The sequence below is a fragment of the Pyrgilauda ruficollis genome, unplaced genomic scaffold, assembly GCF_017590135.1.
Source record: "Pyrgilauda ruficollis isolate IOZ18807 unplaced genomic scaffold, ASM1759013v1 scaffold46, whole genome shotgun sequence".
Taxonomy (NCBI): Eukaryota; Metazoa; Chordata; class Aves; order Passeriformes; family Passeridae; genus Pyrgilauda; species Pyrgilauda ruficollis.
The window spans coordinates 809,158-825,243 of NW_024526155.1; the positions used below are offsets into that span (position 1 = coordinate 809,158).

Consider the following 16,086-nt stretch of genomic DNA (forward strand, 5'->3'; position numbering starts at 1 on the left):
CGGGGGGGGGGGGTGAGGGGCGGTGTGGGACGGGGACGGACGGTGTGGGACTGGCGGTGAGGGGCGGTGTGGGACAGGCGGTGTGGGACGGGCGGTGCGCGGGGCGCTGAGGGGCGGCGCGGGGCGGTGTGAGACGCGGAGCGCGCGAAGATGGCGGCGGGCAGGCGCGCCCCGCGCACCGGGCTGCTGGAGCTGCGCGGCCCCAGCGGGCAGTGGCTCCGCGTCCTGCTCACCCTGGCCGAGGATGTGCTGGGGGTCAGCCCTGCAGACGGCCCCGGGCCCGGCCCCGAGGCCCCGGCGGCGCAGCTGAACGGCGGCGAGCCGGGCTCCGCCGCGCCCGAGGCGCTCGCCAACATCAGGCGCACCGTGCGCGTCGTCAAGCAGGACGTTGGGGGGCTCGGCATCAGCATCAAAGGTGAGGCCGGGCCCGGGGGTCCCGGGGCGGCGGGGAGAGAGGGGCACCAGCACCGGGACCTGTTGCTGCTGCCGTCCCACGGCTCGCTCGGAGCGAACCCTGCGGCGAGCGGGGCTGGGGTCGGGGTCCTCACAGCCTCCAGCCCCAGCTCAGGACGGGGAGGGGGATACGTGGCAGTGACGGGACCCGAACCATTGCCAGCCTGCGGAAAGAGCGATGATTTGGGGCGTGGAGTGACCAGCCAGTGCCTGCCCACCGTGCCTCTGCCGGGGTGAGGGACCCCAGGGTTTGTGAGCCGGAGGAGGCACCCCCTGTCCCCCGCACTCACGGGTAGGAGGCTGTCTCACGGGGCAGGTGGGGTGCAGGGGGCACCCGGTTACACGAAAGTTGCCCTTTTGCAGCCAAAGGGAGGGCTGGGCCAGCGTGTCCTTGTCCCACCGTGTTCCTTAGTTGGGAAATGCCCCTTTAAAACCGTCAGCAAAACGAAGGGAGAGATGTAAAGCCCCTGGAGATCTGCCGGCGCTGGGTGGGGTGTTAAACCAGCGCGCTCGGGCTTGGAGATGTGTGCTCCCGGGAAGCGCGGCCGCGGGAAGCCCCCTTGTTTAATGTCTGTTTTCCCTCCCGAGCTGTCCCGCTCCTTGGTGACTCGCCTGAACTTCAGGCTGGAAACTTCTTAGTTCCTGCCTTTCTGCCTGCCTTTGTTTTTCACGCGCTTCCGAGCGTGTTGGGAACTGTGAAAGCAGGATGAAAAGGGCAGCGGGGAGACAGGGACAGGGCTGTCACGGAGCGTGGCTGTGAGAGGCTGCGGGCTTGGCCGCCCCGGGGGCAGTGACAGGGCAGCTCTCGCCTCCTGACGTGGCTTCTCCTTCCAGCTCAGAGGGGACACAGATGCAGCCTCCGGCTCCCTCTGGAAGCGGGGAGGTTTTGCAATGTGAGTGTGCGGGTGCTGGAACTGGATCGACACTGCTGGCCCCAGTGTGCCAGCCCTTTTTTTGGGAAGCACACACCCCCTTTCGTAACCACCCCTTGGCTGCCAAGTTATTGCTTGGTCTGTGGCTCTCCCAGGAAAGGAGAAACTTCCCTTGGTTCAATTAAAACTTTACTTTTGCAGTGACGTATATGGAAAAGAAGTAGTTGCCATCAAAACTGCGCAGTGGAAGGTGTTGTGGAGGGTGGGGCAGCCTTGGTAGGGCAGGGCATCACTCCTCACCAGGCTGCTGGCATGTCACTGTTCATGTGCCAGCCGTGTTTCACGCAGGGACACTGGGTGCCACCCGGGGGGTGAATGTCCTGCCACGGGATGTGGCTTGGGGCTGGCAGGACAGCGGGGAGCCGAGTGAGAGCTGGGCTGGCGAAGGTTCTTAGCTCTGGCAGGGCTCTTGGCACTGGCAGCCGGGCGAGGAGCCGCTGGCGCAAGGACGGAGCAGCCCCCGCCGGGGCCTCTGACAGCTGATAACCGGAGCCCTCGCTGGCTTGGCAGGCGGCTGAGCGAGGAAATGCCTGTGGCACTGGCTGGGAGCAGCCCGGCGCGGGCAGTGACAGCGGGCTGCGCTCAGCATCTCCCTCTGGGGTGAGGATTATCTCTTGGAGACTCCTCGGGACAGGCTGTCCCGGGGCTCAGGGCACATCGGGCACTGCTGATCCCCGGCTGCCGTGAGCAGTGGCTGCTGCATCCCTGTGCCCTGGCACGGACGCGGCTCGGATCTCCCTGTGGGTTCAAAAGTCGATGTGCAAACTGATCTCCTGAAGCCGCTGGGAGTTTGAATAGCATTCTTTTAGTCAGGACAGCAGGGAGCAGCCAGCAGATAGGGCTGCTGTGTGGACAGGAACATGCAGTCAGATTGGTTCACCTCTCCCTGGCTCTTTGGCCTCTCCAAAAACATTCAGCTGTCTTGTCTGTTGAGATCACAAAGTCCTTGGAGCCAGTATAGTTTCTCAGCACACATGATTAATAATGCAAATAACGATACACTTTCCTGCCAAAACTGATGGGGAGATGGCCAGGTTATGTGTTCGCTCTGTGAATAATCTGTGACCAATCTGAGTGGTTTTGGAGCAATCACTTCATCAGCTGTACAGCCTCATGGTATTTTGGCTGCTATGGTTGGTACAGGTGTCCTGTGGGTATCTGGGGGAGTGGGCAGTGGGCTGACCTGGCACAGTGCATTGAGTGCCAGCAGAAAGGCTCAGCCTTGCTGGGACCATCTGGTACCAGAGCATCCCCCTCCCCACCCACTCCTCCAAGCGCTCCTACAGCCACAATCGCTCCCTATCTCTTCTGTTTCAAGGTGGCCGAGAGAATAAAATGCCCATCTTGATCTCCAAGATCTTTAAGGGGCTGGCAGCAGACCAGACCGAGGCGCTGTACGTGGGGGATGCCATCCTCGCCGTCAACGGCACCGACCTGTCCGAGGCCACCCACGATGAGGCCGTGCAGGCCTTGAAGAAGACGGGCAAGGAAGTGATCTTGGAAGGTAAGAGACAAAGATGTGATGGGGCAGAAGGGTTCTCCTTCCTGTACTGGGATGACACAGGGGTGGCATATCATCTGCAGCTGCATTTGCATACTCTTTCAAATGGAAAACAACATATGCAGAGTAATTTGTCTGCTCATCCGGAGAGCTGGAGGTAACTGCTGGGATCTCCCTGTCTCCTTCCAGAGAGGGAGAGATGTGTGTGCCAGTGCTCCATGCCCAGAGGCTCTGTCTCCCCACTGTGGGACCTCAGGCAGGCAGCAGTGGGAGGTGTGGGACAAGTTTCTGGGATTTGGGATTCTTTCGTTGCACGGCATCACCTCCACGTCTGCAGTTCCTGCGGCAAGAGAAAACATTTTCTGCTTTTCCCGTGGTTTTAATTTAAACCCACATCCCTGGCTGGTGTAGGTTTATGCCAGTGGGGAGGGGGTGCACTGAGCACCTTGGGGTTTGCTGGTGGGTTTTGGGCAGGTGGAGGGTGAGGCAGGGCCTGTTCAGGAACTACCCATCCAGGGGATGCTGCCCACCGAGGGGATCCCTGGAAGTTGAGGCTACAGGCATCCCAGGGATGCAGCCTTCACCACCCTGGAGCAGGCTGTTCCCTGGGAACGGGCTCCCTCTCGGTATCAGGCAGATGGTCCCTGGTGTCTCCAAGTCCTGAGAGGGCTGGCACACTGTAGGAGTCCTTCAAGCCCTACTTGAGGACTGGGTGAGGGTGAATGGGTTGGAGGGAGAGACCCCATTCTTCTCTGGCTACCCTTCAGCTCACGTCTGTCCATGTTTGCCCACCCTCTGCCAGCTCAGCCAGGCTGGGATAAGCATCCCAGATCTGTCCCTCAGGAAAGGAGTCTTCCCTTCCCCTCACTTCCAACCAGTCCCTGGGGTCACCCTGCTTAACAGGGGGGTCTTGGCACCAGAGACCCTTCCCAGATCCCAAAGGGAGGTTTGATTTGGGGGCAGTGCTCGGGGCTGTCCCTGAATAAAGCAGTTCTGTGTGCTGTGTTGCCAGCGACCACCATGGCTCTGGCTTTCCTGTGCCTTCCCCAGATTGTCTCAGCTCCAGATTTTCATTTTTAGCTTTGCTCAGCCCTTTCTGTTGTGGGTTCCTCCTCTCCTGGGAGCCTCAGGACCACGGTTCAGCTGGAGGAATGTGCTGCTCTGCACAGCTGCTGGAAGCAGATAGGGTTGGTGGTGGGGTGGTTTTGTTGTTTTTTTTTCTGACCAAAGAAAAATACAAGAGTTTCTTTCTTTGTGAATCTGTGAAATTCCTGCCTGGAGCCGCTGCTCTTGGACCACCCTCCGTCCATTATTTTCTGTTCATCCTTTGGTGTGGGTTTCCCTTCTGCCAGAGCTCTTGCCAGAGGTGGAGAGGAGCTGCCCTTTCTGGAGAGAAAAATTTCTTTCCCTGGACCCCTCCTCCTCCGTTCCCTGGGATTCTGGTCCCCCTCCTGGGAGGCAGTTGCAGGTAGGGCCTTTGCTGTAGCTTGCTGAGCTCAGGTATGATCTGCTGGGCTTCTTAATTAATTAAAACTCCCAGCAGGTACCCCTGGGAGGAGACTGGGGCTGGGCTGGCTCCCACTACAGCACTCTGGAGCTCTGGGATGAGTTTGTATCTGATGTTGTTGGGGTTCAGCCAGAGCAGGGAAGGGATCTCTGCTGCTCATCTGATCACTGATGTCGCTGATAAACGTGGTACATCTCCATCCCCTCCCTGGTTTTGGGTCTGCTGGCACAGTGCAGCTCTGCAATGGGGGTGGTGGGGCTGTGCCATGGTCAGGCTGTCACTGCCCTGTGGAGGTGGTGGTCCTGCCTTGTACCTGCCACCTCTGTGGCTCTCCAGGAGCTGGCTTCCAAACACCCTGCCCCAGGGAGAGGTGGCAGGGCTGAGGGGCAGGGGGTGGCCTTGAAGTGCCTGAAGGGTGTTAAACTGGGGCGTTCCCTGCTGCCTTTTCCTGCTTGGAGAAGGCAGAGCTTAAAAAAGAGCACCTTAACATTACTTAGACACTTTCTGCTCCCCACAAGCTGCCAGGTGTTACTCCAGCTTTCCTTACAGGGCTCTGAATGCTAAACCAGAGTATTTGGCATAGCCAGCATCTGTTCACTCCTTGCTGCTCCTGGCTGCAGTAATTTCTGGGATTTGGAGTTTTTAGGGTGGTTTGCAGGTGGCATTGCAGCAGGTAACAAAACTAGGAGAGCTGGCACCTCCTCCCAGGGCAGTGAGCTGGGCTGAGACTCCCCAGAGTGGCAGAGCTGGGGGGTGACATGTTTTAATGTGAGCATCAGCAGTGGCTCCACGTGCCAGATTTCACCCTGGGCTGCTCAGCTTGGTTTCAGGCTCCTGGGTGTCATTGCTGCCCAGGCGTGAGGACATGCAGATACCTCTCCATGTGTCCTGCCAAGATTTTTTTTGAATGTGCCAAACTACTCTCTTGGTATTTGCAGGAGGAGTTGGACTGTATTTATATTACATTGTTATTTCAGGGAGAGTTGCTCTCCCTTGCCTTATTTTTCCCTTGTTTTTTTTTCCTTATTTTCATTGCTTGAAATCTCCGTGGCAGAGACTTTCCATGGCAGGGGGAAGGCTGATAAACATCCTTCCAGCTGCCTTGGGAAGGGTTCTGGGGTCAGGAGTGGTTTTCCTGGTGAGGCCCCTGTGCTGTGTTGTCATGGGGGAAGAACAGGGAGCAGTGGGGAGGAGGAGTTGGGGTAGCTGTGGGCATCTTATGTCCATGACTTATTTGCCACAGGGGTGCTCCTGGGGCTGCCTCTGCTGTTTAGGACTTGCTTGGCCAAGTAATTGCTTGGAATTTGAAATTCAGAAAAATGGGTGCTGGGAGAGAGTGGGGCTGGGGATTCTCCAGAGTGCTGGTTGCCATAATCGTGGGAAGGCAGGCTTTGGATCTGCTCTGGGGATGATGCCAAAAGAGGTGAGGGGGCACATCTGCCACCTCCACACCTTGCTGCTCTGAAGCTTTGCTTCCCTGGGGAGTTTCCTGGATTTGTTTCTCCTCCCTGGAAACACGGAGAGTTGTTCCATGATCTCCCTGCTGATGGTGCAGCACAGGGGAATGTTTAGCAAAGAGCTGGGGCATGGAATGTGGCACTGAGTGCTGGGACAGGATCCTGGGGCAGGAGGGACAGCAGTGGCGCCTCACCCTGCAGCATCCCATGGCATCTTCCTCCCTGGGGTAGAAGGACTTGAGCTGAGGCAGCTGAGACAGGAGCTGCTGTCATGTTCATGCTTGGAGCCAGGGGCAGGGCATGGTCCAGGGGCAGGGCATGGTCCCAGGGTGGGGTGCTGGGTATTGTGTTGGCCATTCTGGAAGCACATCAGAGCGTTGGGTTGGAGCTGGCAGGTTGTTTCAAGGTGTCTCTTCGGGATGTGTGTTTGCTCAGCCCCCCAGTTTAACATGCCAATTTTGCCTCATTAATCCTGAGGCAGAGAGGGACCAGCTGGAGGTGGGATTAGCATCTCTGTAGGGCCAGCACTCAATCTGCAGGAGCTCCCTGGAAGATTTCCTGATGTGATGGCCTTGCTGAGCTGTGTAGATGCTGCTGGGAAGATTTTGGCAGGAGAAACAGCAGCACCATCCTACTCCTGAGCAGAAATGGAGCCTGGAACCTCTTCTTTGAATCCACACTGTGATCTCCAGGCTGAAGCAGAGTGTGCTGGTGACCCAAGCAGTGAGAGGATGTTCTTGAACCTCCTCTAGGTGTCCATGTCTATTTTCCTGCCTGGAGGAAGCATTGTGGCTCCTCAGTGAAGCTCTGTGGGGTCAGGCTTGGCTCTGAGCACTGGTAAGCCATGGGGATGCGTGGGGCAGATTGTGCTGACTCAGGATCCAGGGTGCCAGGAGTGGTTGGTTTGTGATTGTTCTCCATCCTTGTGAGGAATGGGCTGATGGAGAGGGAGAATTTCTACCCAAGAAGTCAAACCAAGGAATTTTGATGGTTCTGCCTCTTTCTGGCATGCTGGGGAGAAAAAAACAGCTGCAACACAGAAGCAGGCCCAGGGCCTTTGGTTAAACATGTCCCTGGCGCAGCTCACTCCAGGGCTCAGCACACATGGGATGCTCCAGTGATTGAGAGCCCCTGTGCCTCCACCTGGCCCCCTGCAGAGCCACTGTCCTGTCATGTGGCTACACCCTCAGAGACTTTTGCTGTACCCCAAAACCCTAAAATAAAGATTTCCTTGGTGCAAAGCCCTGAGCAGTTAAAGGTCCTATTTGTCCCCTGTCCTCTGTTCCGGAGAGGGTCGGTGAGACAGGCTCTCTCCCTGGAGAGCCCACATGGCTTTGGAGCCCACGTGGATTAGCCCAGCAGCCACCCAGGGCTGTGTGCCTGCTGTAGGTGCCTTTAAGTCAACAGCAGCCAGGCAGCATTGCTGCCCAGTGGTTTTTGGAGGGTGCAGGCTGCCAGGGAGCAGGCAGGAGCCCCAGCACTGCAAGGTGGTAATTAAAAAGAAAAAACAGTTCAAGAATTAGTTACCACTAGCAGAGGTGATGCATGATATGGTCTGAGTTGTTTGCTTTAATGAGATAGAGGTAATAAATTAATCCATTCAATACCAATTGCAGTGAAGGGACTGGCAGAAGTGTAAGTCAGCCCGCTGTGAAGCCAGTGCTGGGGTCACTGGAGGGGACAACAGCTCCCATGGGATGGTGACCTGGCCTTGGCCAGGGAGTGTCACAGCCTCCAGCACCTCCCAGCTCCCCGTGCTGGCTTCAGACCCCCCGTGCTTTGCGACTGGCCTGAAAGCCTCCTTAAAGCCACGTAGCCGAGACATTAGACCCTGCCTGTTGCCTCATTCTCCGTGCCCTGTCCCGGACCGGACACTGCTCCTGTCCTCCGCGGCTCCCTCGGGACGTGACCCCGCCACCGCCCAGCTAATGCCGGTGACGTCCCCCGCGAGCCCGGGGAGACAGGGGCTGGCGCAGGGACGCCGCTCGGGTTTCAGCGGCTCAATGGCATCTTTCTGAACTCCAATTAGTTCCCAGGCACCGGGATAATGGCAGGTCCCCGCTGCCAAGATTAATGGCTCGGGTCAGATCCAGCGCGGCTCGGATGCCTGCGGGAACGTGGCTATTTTTGTAACGGGAGGCGCAGGGCACGAGGCTGGTGGCCCCCGCCGCCGCCTTGGCCCCGGGGCCACCGCGGGGTGACCCGGCCCACGTGGCACAGCACCGTGGCCATTTATAGCCGCGTCCCGCAGAGCACCCACGGGGCTCTGGCTCCACGCAGCTCCTGCTGGGCTGTCAGGATTTAGGGGTTTTAGGGAGCTCGCTGGGATAGGAATGAAAGGGGAGAGCACAGAATGGGCCGAGTTGGAAGGGACCCACGAGGATCATCCAGTCCAAGCCCTGGCCCTGCACAGACATCCCAACAATCTCACCCTGTGCATCCCTGAGAGCATTGTTCAAACACTCCTGGAACTCTGGCAGCCTTGGGGCCGTGAGCTTGGGGGAAGATGGGTGGGAGATGACCCATCTGGTGGCCAGGTGAAGTTTGGGAGTAGGTGCATGCAGACTCTTTCCTGGTGGGAAAAGGGCTCCTTTCTGGCACCACATCAGGCTGCTGTGACTTGGCTTCAGCGATGGAGCTGCGCCCATCCAGCCACCTCCAAGGGTTGGCTGCAAAGCCAAGCTCGTGTCCCCCATCCTGCCAGCCACTCTGCTGGCTTGGACCTGGAGTGGAACCAGCCAGGATGGCTGGGGACGTGGCTGCAGGCACGTGTCTGTTCCGTGGTGTTTTCCTAAGGGCCTCCAAAGGGAAACCCTTCCCTGGAGTCAGTAGCTGGTCCCTTGCTGCCCCAGGGCAGGACCAGGACTGGCATCCTGCCTGCTTAGCTGGAGTTTTTCTTCTTCAGCCAGCAATGCCAAACTCATTTTCAGGATGTGGCTGTGGGGCCCCATCAATTTGTGGTGCCTTTCATCTCCCTCTTTCCCCAAACCTCTGGAGCCGGCTGCCATCCCAGCGTGGCTCTGAGGGCTCTGGCTCTGGAGCCAGGCTCAGTGGGGACTGATTTCTTGTCCCTGGTTTGAGGCTCATGGGGCAGGACTGTGTGAGCAGAGAGCACACTCTCCAAGGCTTTTCCTGGGGCCAAGCCAGGGTATTTGAGCACTGTTCCTCAGCTGGCAGCGGGACAGGCTGTACCAGCACAGTTTGGACTGTGTAATTTTGGCCTGGAACTCTTTCCCATTCCCCACCCCTGGCTGTGTGTGCCACCCCAGGGAACTGCTCAGGCCTGGATCTGTGAACTGATCTGGGTTAAAGGGAAGGAAAAAGGGGGGAAAAGGCTGTTTTTATACCTCTTGCAGAGCTCCCCAGGCGGGGATGGTGGGGCTGAGGTACTGGGAGGGTTTAAGGTGTCGTGTGAGGGCGGCAAGGCCCTGGCACAGGGTGCCTGGAGAAGCTGTGGCTGCCCCTGGATCCCTGTGTCACTGTCCATGGCAGGGGGTGGATTGAGATGGGTTTTATGTCCCCTTCCAACCCAGACTATTCTGCGGTTCTGTGATAAGCAGTGTTCTCTGTTCCTAAAGCAATTGCTCTTATCACTGAGGCCACAACCTCCCGTAATTGTCTCTACCAGCAGGACCCTCACCATTCTTGGGGTTGGTGTGCAAATCCTCAATCCTCCCAAGAGCCACACAATGCTCCATCCCCCTGCACCATGCAGAAAAGCCCTACTGACATCTGCACACATCTTCCCCTTACACCCTACAAGCTCTGACATCAATGTGCCAGCATGAAGGTCCCTTTAATGCTGCTTGAAATCCCCAGTAAATGGAATGAGGGGTTTGGAATGGGATGATCTTTAAGGTTCCTTCCAACCCATTCTGTGATTCTGTGTCACTCCCTGTATGACCTTGCCCATCAGTGCCACCCTTGCCCCCACAGGGGCAGAGGACCTGCAGCAGCATGGGTGGCAGCTCTGGGGAGCTAATGGAGGGGTCAGCAGCTCTGATGTGGCAGTTTCAGCAGGGTAGGATGAGGCTGCTTGGCCTGTGCCGTGTCCTCAGCGGGTGCTGCCTCTCTTCCAGTGAAGTACATGAAGGAGATCTCCCCCTACTTCAAGAACTCCTCAGCGGGGGCGACGGTCAGCTGGGACCCCTCTCCTGCTGCCCAGCAGAAGCGATCATCCCCGCTGCTGCCCCCTCGGGAGCTCCGGGAGAGCCGGAGTGTCCCTCTGAAGATGTGCTACGTGTCCCGCAAGTGCCTCCCCACCGACCCGGAGCACAGGTCAGCGCCTGGCGCTGGGCCGGCGATGCCACCGCGGTGTCCCGGGGAGCCGAGGGCGGGACGGGACTCATCGGGGCCGTGTCCCTGCAGGTACCTGGAGGTGTGCTCGGCGGACGGGCGCGTTGCCCTCTTCCTGCGGGCCAAGGATGAGGCCACGGCGCAGTCGTGGCTCGGCGCCATCCAGGCCAACGCGGCCGCGCTGCTGCCGCGGGTGAAGGAGGAGCTGCGGGCGCAGCTGGCGGGCGCTGGCACGGTGGCCGGACGGGACGTCAAGCACGTGGGCTGGCTGACGGAGCAGGTACCCCCCGGTCCCCCGCCACTCCCTGCCACCATGCTGCCGGTGGCCCTGACCCAGTCCCTTTGCAGCTCCCCAGCGCTGGCACCAGGAACCTCCTGGCCGTGCTCACCGAGAAGGAGCTGCTGCTGTACGGGAGCCTGCCGCAGAGCCGGGACGCGCTGGGCAAGCCCACGCACAGCTACCCCCTCATCGCCACCAGGTAGGGGCCACCAGCTCAGTGCCCTCCTGACCCGCTCGGGGATTGCGTTGGCAGTCCCTGGGGGGCAGTACTAGGGTCTGGGAGTCAGGACAGAACCCAGAGCTGGTGTCAGACCCCCAAAGTGGTGACAGTGTCCAAGGGTTGGTGCAGAGTCTCGGGCACAGTGCGGAGGCTTAGAGCGCGGGGATGGTGTCAGGGCAATGGGCACAGCGGAGCTGAGTTGCGGGGATGGGGCGGGAGTTTCGGGCAGGTGTCGGGGCGGGTTTTCAGGGCGGGTTTTGAGGGAGGGATTCGGGGCAGGGTTGGGGCGGGGTTTCAGGGTGGAGGGTGTGGGCTCGGGGCGGGGTTTTGGGGCGGGGGCGGCTCCAGCGCGGGCGCTGCGGGGCCTCATCCGCGGGGCTGCAGCGCCCCCTGGTGGTCCTTCTGCGCGGCCGCCGCGGAGCAGAGCCGGGTGAGGCACTGGGGTCGTGCGGGATGCGGGGCAATGCTGGGGCTGTGCCGGAGCCGTGCGGGATGCGGGGCAATGCTGGGGCTGTGCCGGGGCCGTGCGGGATGCGGGGCAGTGCCGGGGCTGTGCCGGGGCCGTGCGGGATGCGGGGCAGTGCCGGGGCTGTGCCGGGGCCGTGCGGGATGCGGGGCAATGCTGGGGCTGTGCGATATGCGAAGCGGGGCTTGAGCTGTGTGAGGAGCGATGCTGAGGTGCGGTGCTGTGTTGGCGCTGGGATGTTGCGGTGCAGGGGTGCAGCGCTGGGGCGGTCCAGCACTGGCGTGGTGCGGGGTGGGATGCAGGGTGCGGTGCTGTGGCGGTGCCGGGGCCGTGCGGGGCGCGGTGCTGAGCGCTGGCCGTGCCGCAGGCTGGTGCACTCGGGGCCGGCCAAGGGCTCGGCGCTGTACGAGGCCGAGCGCTCCTTCGCGCTGCGCGCCGGCGGCCGCCTGGGCGTGCAGACCCATCTCTTCAGCCTGGAGAGCCCCCGAGAGCTCGCCCTGTGGACGCGCCTGCTGGTGGACGGCACCCACGGCGCCGCCGAGCTGGCCCAGGAGGTCTCGGCAGGTCAGCGGGGGCCCGGGGGAGGCGGGGGGCGCGGCGGGACCCCCGGCTCACCCCTGTCCCGTCCCTGTCCCCAGCGTGCACGTGGAAGGGGCAGGACTGCACCCTGACTGTCCACATCGACAAAGGCTTCACCATCTCCACCAGCGAGCCCGGGCTCAGCAGGACCATCCTGCTGCAGCAGCCCTTTGAGAAGCTGCAGATGTCCTCGGATGATGGCACCAAGATGCTCTACCTGGACTTTGGTGGACCAGAGGGAGAGATTGTGAGTTGGCTTTGCCTTCAGCAACCCCACCCACAGAGCACCCGCCCTGATCATGGCACCTGTCCTGCCTGGCATAGGGGTGACACATGGCCCTGTCTGCCCACCCCAGCCAGGTGCACAGCCATTCCCAGAGCCCCAGTAAAGCTGTGGTGTGTCTGGGGAGCTTTGTGTGGTACCTGGCTGAAAGCTGGCTGCTTCAGGAACAGCCCTCTCCATTGCAAACATTCTTCCTTTCCTTTGTTGCAGCAATTGGACCTTCATTCCTGCCCCAAGACCATCGTCTTCATCATCCACTCCTTCCTGTCGGCCAAGGTGACCCGGCTGGGGCTGCTGGCATGACGAGGGAGCCCAGCAGCGGCCGGGGCAGCCCAAGCCCCCGCCCATCTATGCACCTCCCTCCTGGCCCAACCCAGCCCTGAGCCATCCCAAGGAGACTGCAGCCCCCATGGGATCAGTCACCCCCACTAAGGAAAAGCACCATTCAGCCAGGAAAAACCCCTCTCGGGGCGTCTGGGGGCAGCTGTGGGGTGAAACCCCTCCTGGATGGCAGCACCAGGATTTCTCCGGTGCCTTCCTCCCCTCCTTCCTTGGCGGCTGGAGAGGCCCATTGGGAGCCCACCAGTGGACACGTGGCCATCACCCCAGTGCCTTGAGAGATGATATTTTCTGTACAAAGAGCCCATTTGTATCCATGTTTTATATTTATATTGCCCACTTCCAAATGCTGATGCAGCAGCTCTTCCACCGCTGGGTTGGACCCCTCCGAGAGTCCCCAGGTCCTGCAGCACAAGGACCCCTGTGTCTTTTTTCCAGACAGGCAACCCAAGGGCTGGAGGCCAAACCAGCTCTAAAGTGCTTAAGGGACACGAACTGCAAGATCAGCTGAATTTGCCAAATTTTTCGATATGGTATGGAATGATAGGAACCACTTTTCTCTGTTGGAGTTGGACGGTTCGTTTGGTTTTGTGCACTCTGGGGTCACTTTATTTCTTGGTTTGGGGGGAGGGTTGTCAGGTGGCTGCTGCAGAATGACTTCTTTTATGAACCAAAAGATTCTGCATGAAAATGCCTTTTCTGGGGGAGTTAAATAAACTTTGCAGATCACAATCAGCAGGACCCAAGATCTGTCTCCTGGTTTCACTTGGAGAAGTCGAAAATCTGCTTGGGTGGTGCCTGGGCTGTGCCTTGGGGTGTTTTCCACCAGGGGGAGGAAGGGATTTGCTGTGAGCTGGTGGTGCTGGGAGTGCAGGGGTTCACGTGGGGATAGAACATCTTTAAGGTGCCCAGCACTGTGCTGGTAGTGGCAGAGAAGGACATGCTGATGGCCAGCATCTTCTATGGTGGTATCACATGAGTTTGGATTCCCTGCACTTTAGGATGCTCACAGGAAGGCAGGCATTGTTTCTAAACTCAAGAAAGTTTTGTTTTGTTTTTTACATGTTTCCAGTAAAAGCAGCTGCCTGGCTGAGCAGCAGCAGAGGCTTGGAAAGTTACTGGGACAACAGGAAAGGCTCTGTTTGCATCACTGCAGTGTCAAGTTTTCCTTTTGAACTGGCCCTGTCCGTGGGGGCACCTGGAGTCTCCCAGGAAAGCCATTAGCCAGGGACTAAAACACTCAGGCTGCAGGCAGAGGAACAACAACTGATTGGCTGCAAAATAATATCAGAGAAGCTGTGGCTGCCCCTGGATTCCTGGAAGTGTTCAAGGCCAGGTTGGATGGAGCTTGGAGTAACGTGGGATAGGGAAGGTGTCCCTGCCATGGCAGGGGGTGGAATGAGCTGGGCTTTAAGTTCCCTTCCAACCCAGACCTTCTCTGATTCTGTGGTTTTTAATCATGTTAGACATCCTGCTGTCCTGTGAAGGGGGGAGGCTTGAGGGAGGTTTTGGGGTGACAGGTCCTTTTGCCATGTGCTGAACTGGTGATGTGGCAGCCTTTGGGGTGCAGGGGGAGGAGTTGCAAAAAAAGGAAGGAAATCTGTAGAAATTGAGAGCAATAAGGGCAGTGAGGTGTGTGTGATCTGGGCAGGGAGGAACCATAGAACCACAGGTTTGGGCTGGAAAGGAACTTACAGCTCATCTTATTCCATGGGCAGGGACACCTTCCACTGTGCCAGGGTGCTCCAAGCCCCATCCAGCCTGGCCTTGGGCACTTCCAGGGATCTAGGGGCACCCACAGCTGCTCTGGGAACCCTGTGCCAGGGCCTGCCCACCCTCAGAGGGAAGCAGCAGCACAGTAAGAGTTTATTTGGTGTAAGAAATAATTCCTGTTGGGTACATCAGCACTCAGCTGCACAGCTCCTGGCAGGACAGGCTGATGGAGGGGAAGGGGATGTCCCATTCCTCCCAGCACAGCCCCATGGCTGACAGCAGGAATCTTTTATGATGAACAAGCCCTTACTTCTTATTGCACATAACTGTCAGATTTCCAGGAGACCTCGCAAAATGGATTTGCAAAAGAAAAAAAAGAGATCCCCTCCGCCCCCATTCCTAACTGTTAAATCAATACAACAAGTAATTTAGAAACAGATGGTGTATTTTTCTATGATCAAAAGCATGTCAGCACAAGGAAACACATTATTACTGCAATTTACCTTCCTCTTCTTGCCCTGCAGCCATTACTCTTTGGGGTTCATTGCAATAAAAGAGGGAATTGTTCCCAATCCAGAGCAGATTTCCTATTAATCTTATGGACCACAAACTGCTTTGACTTTCTCAGCGCTGCTGCTCCATGCCTGAGCTGGGGAGGAAATAACTCCATTTGGAGTTGGATATTTATTTTCTTGGCTTTCTTTGCATTTGGTGATGGTATGTGGATTTTTCCCCTTCTACATTTTATGGTGGTTTCTCATCCTCTTCACCCTCTTGGCACAATCTATCCCTTAAGAGAATCCTTTCCCCAGGGATGCTCCTGCAAAGGCATCTGTGAATTAGACAATTTTCTCCTATACTGAGGGTCAGGAGCACCAGGAGGGGCTGAGGGAGCTGGGCGGGGGGGCTCAGCCTGGACAAAAAGGAGGCTCAGGTAGCTGGAGAACTCTCCCTAAGCCCAGCAGGATCTTGGATTCCTGGGAAGATGTCTGGAGAGATGCTGTGAGCACCCTGGGGACCCTGGCTATTTTCCAGGCTGGTAACATAAAATCGAGGCTAGTATTCATCACAGACCCCAGAGTCGTGGGGAAAAACCATTGCAATTATTCCCTAACTCCTAGTTTTCCTAAAATTTCCAGTGCTCATTGATGTAAATGTCCAGAAACATTCAGACATCTGGAATCACTGAATTTCTCTGCCCAGGGAAGATTTTGGGGTGGGCAGCAGGGACTGGATCCCAGTGCAGGATGGCATCTGTATGGAGTGATGAACATTCCTGCCTGGGACCACCACGCTGCTCTCTGGAGAGGAGTAGAAGCTCCTAAGGGTTTTATTCTGCCAGGCAGATGGTCTATAATTTTTAAAAGCAGCTTTAAAATAAATATAATGAACTCTGCTTGCAGAGCTGGAATGATGGGAATGGGCTCTGCTTAAAGCAGATTTCCTCAACTCGGTCACTTTGAGGCAGCTGGAGTTTCATTGGGTCACCACAACTGGAACAGCTAAGGGCAAGGGGAATTCAGAGGGGTGTGAGTAGCGGGGAATGGGAAGGGAGGGGGGAAAACAGCCCTGTTCTGCTCTCTACATGGAGCTCTTGGGATGCTGGATGCCAGAGCAGGGCTGAAATGGAGAATGGAAGTGGAGGCACAGAGACTTTGGCATCAAAGCCTGAGCCATGCATGGAGAGAGGTGGGTGGTGCCAGTGGGGGTAGCAGCAGCCCAGTTCTGGTGCAATCCCTTCCCCTTTGGGAGAAAATCCAGCCAGGCCATGGTGAGATGAGCTCTGATTCCTCCACAGGGAAACCCAGCGCTGTCAGCATCCCCGGCAGCAACGTCACGAGCAGGAATTTTCCTCAGAAATGGCTTTTCCAGGTTGTAAGACCTGAAAAACAGCCCTGACTGAAGGAGCTGGAGAGGCAAGAGAGAGATGCAGCAGGAAGAGTGATTAGGTTGTCCCCAGGTGTTTGCTCACCCCATCAGAACACAGTTTCCCTCCTGACACCGCTTGTACTTCCATTAGTCAGCTCTGACCTTTCGGTGCCGTAACCAAACAAGACAAC

General features: G+C 57.9%; 1 protein-coding gene across 1 annotated transcript; it reads left to right on the forward strand.

Moving 5' to 3' along the window:
• The first annotated feature begins 64 nt into the window (after positions 1–64).
• Positions 65–13,048, forward strand: SNTA1 (syntrophin alpha 1). The gene is made up of 8 exons (XM_041478710.1): positions 65–415; positions 2,704–2,889; positions 9,930–10,128; positions 10,219–10,426; positions 10,495–10,625; positions 11,480–11,676; positions 11,751–11,938; positions 12,185–13,048. Exons 1-8 carry the CDS (start codon positions 151–153, stop codon positions 12,275–12,277), a joined length of 1,467 nt encoding a protein of 488 aa, XP_041334644.1. The 5' UTR covers positions 65–150; the 3' UTR covers positions 12,278–13,048.
• The last annotated feature ends 3,038 nt before the right edge of the window (positions 13,049–16,086 follow it).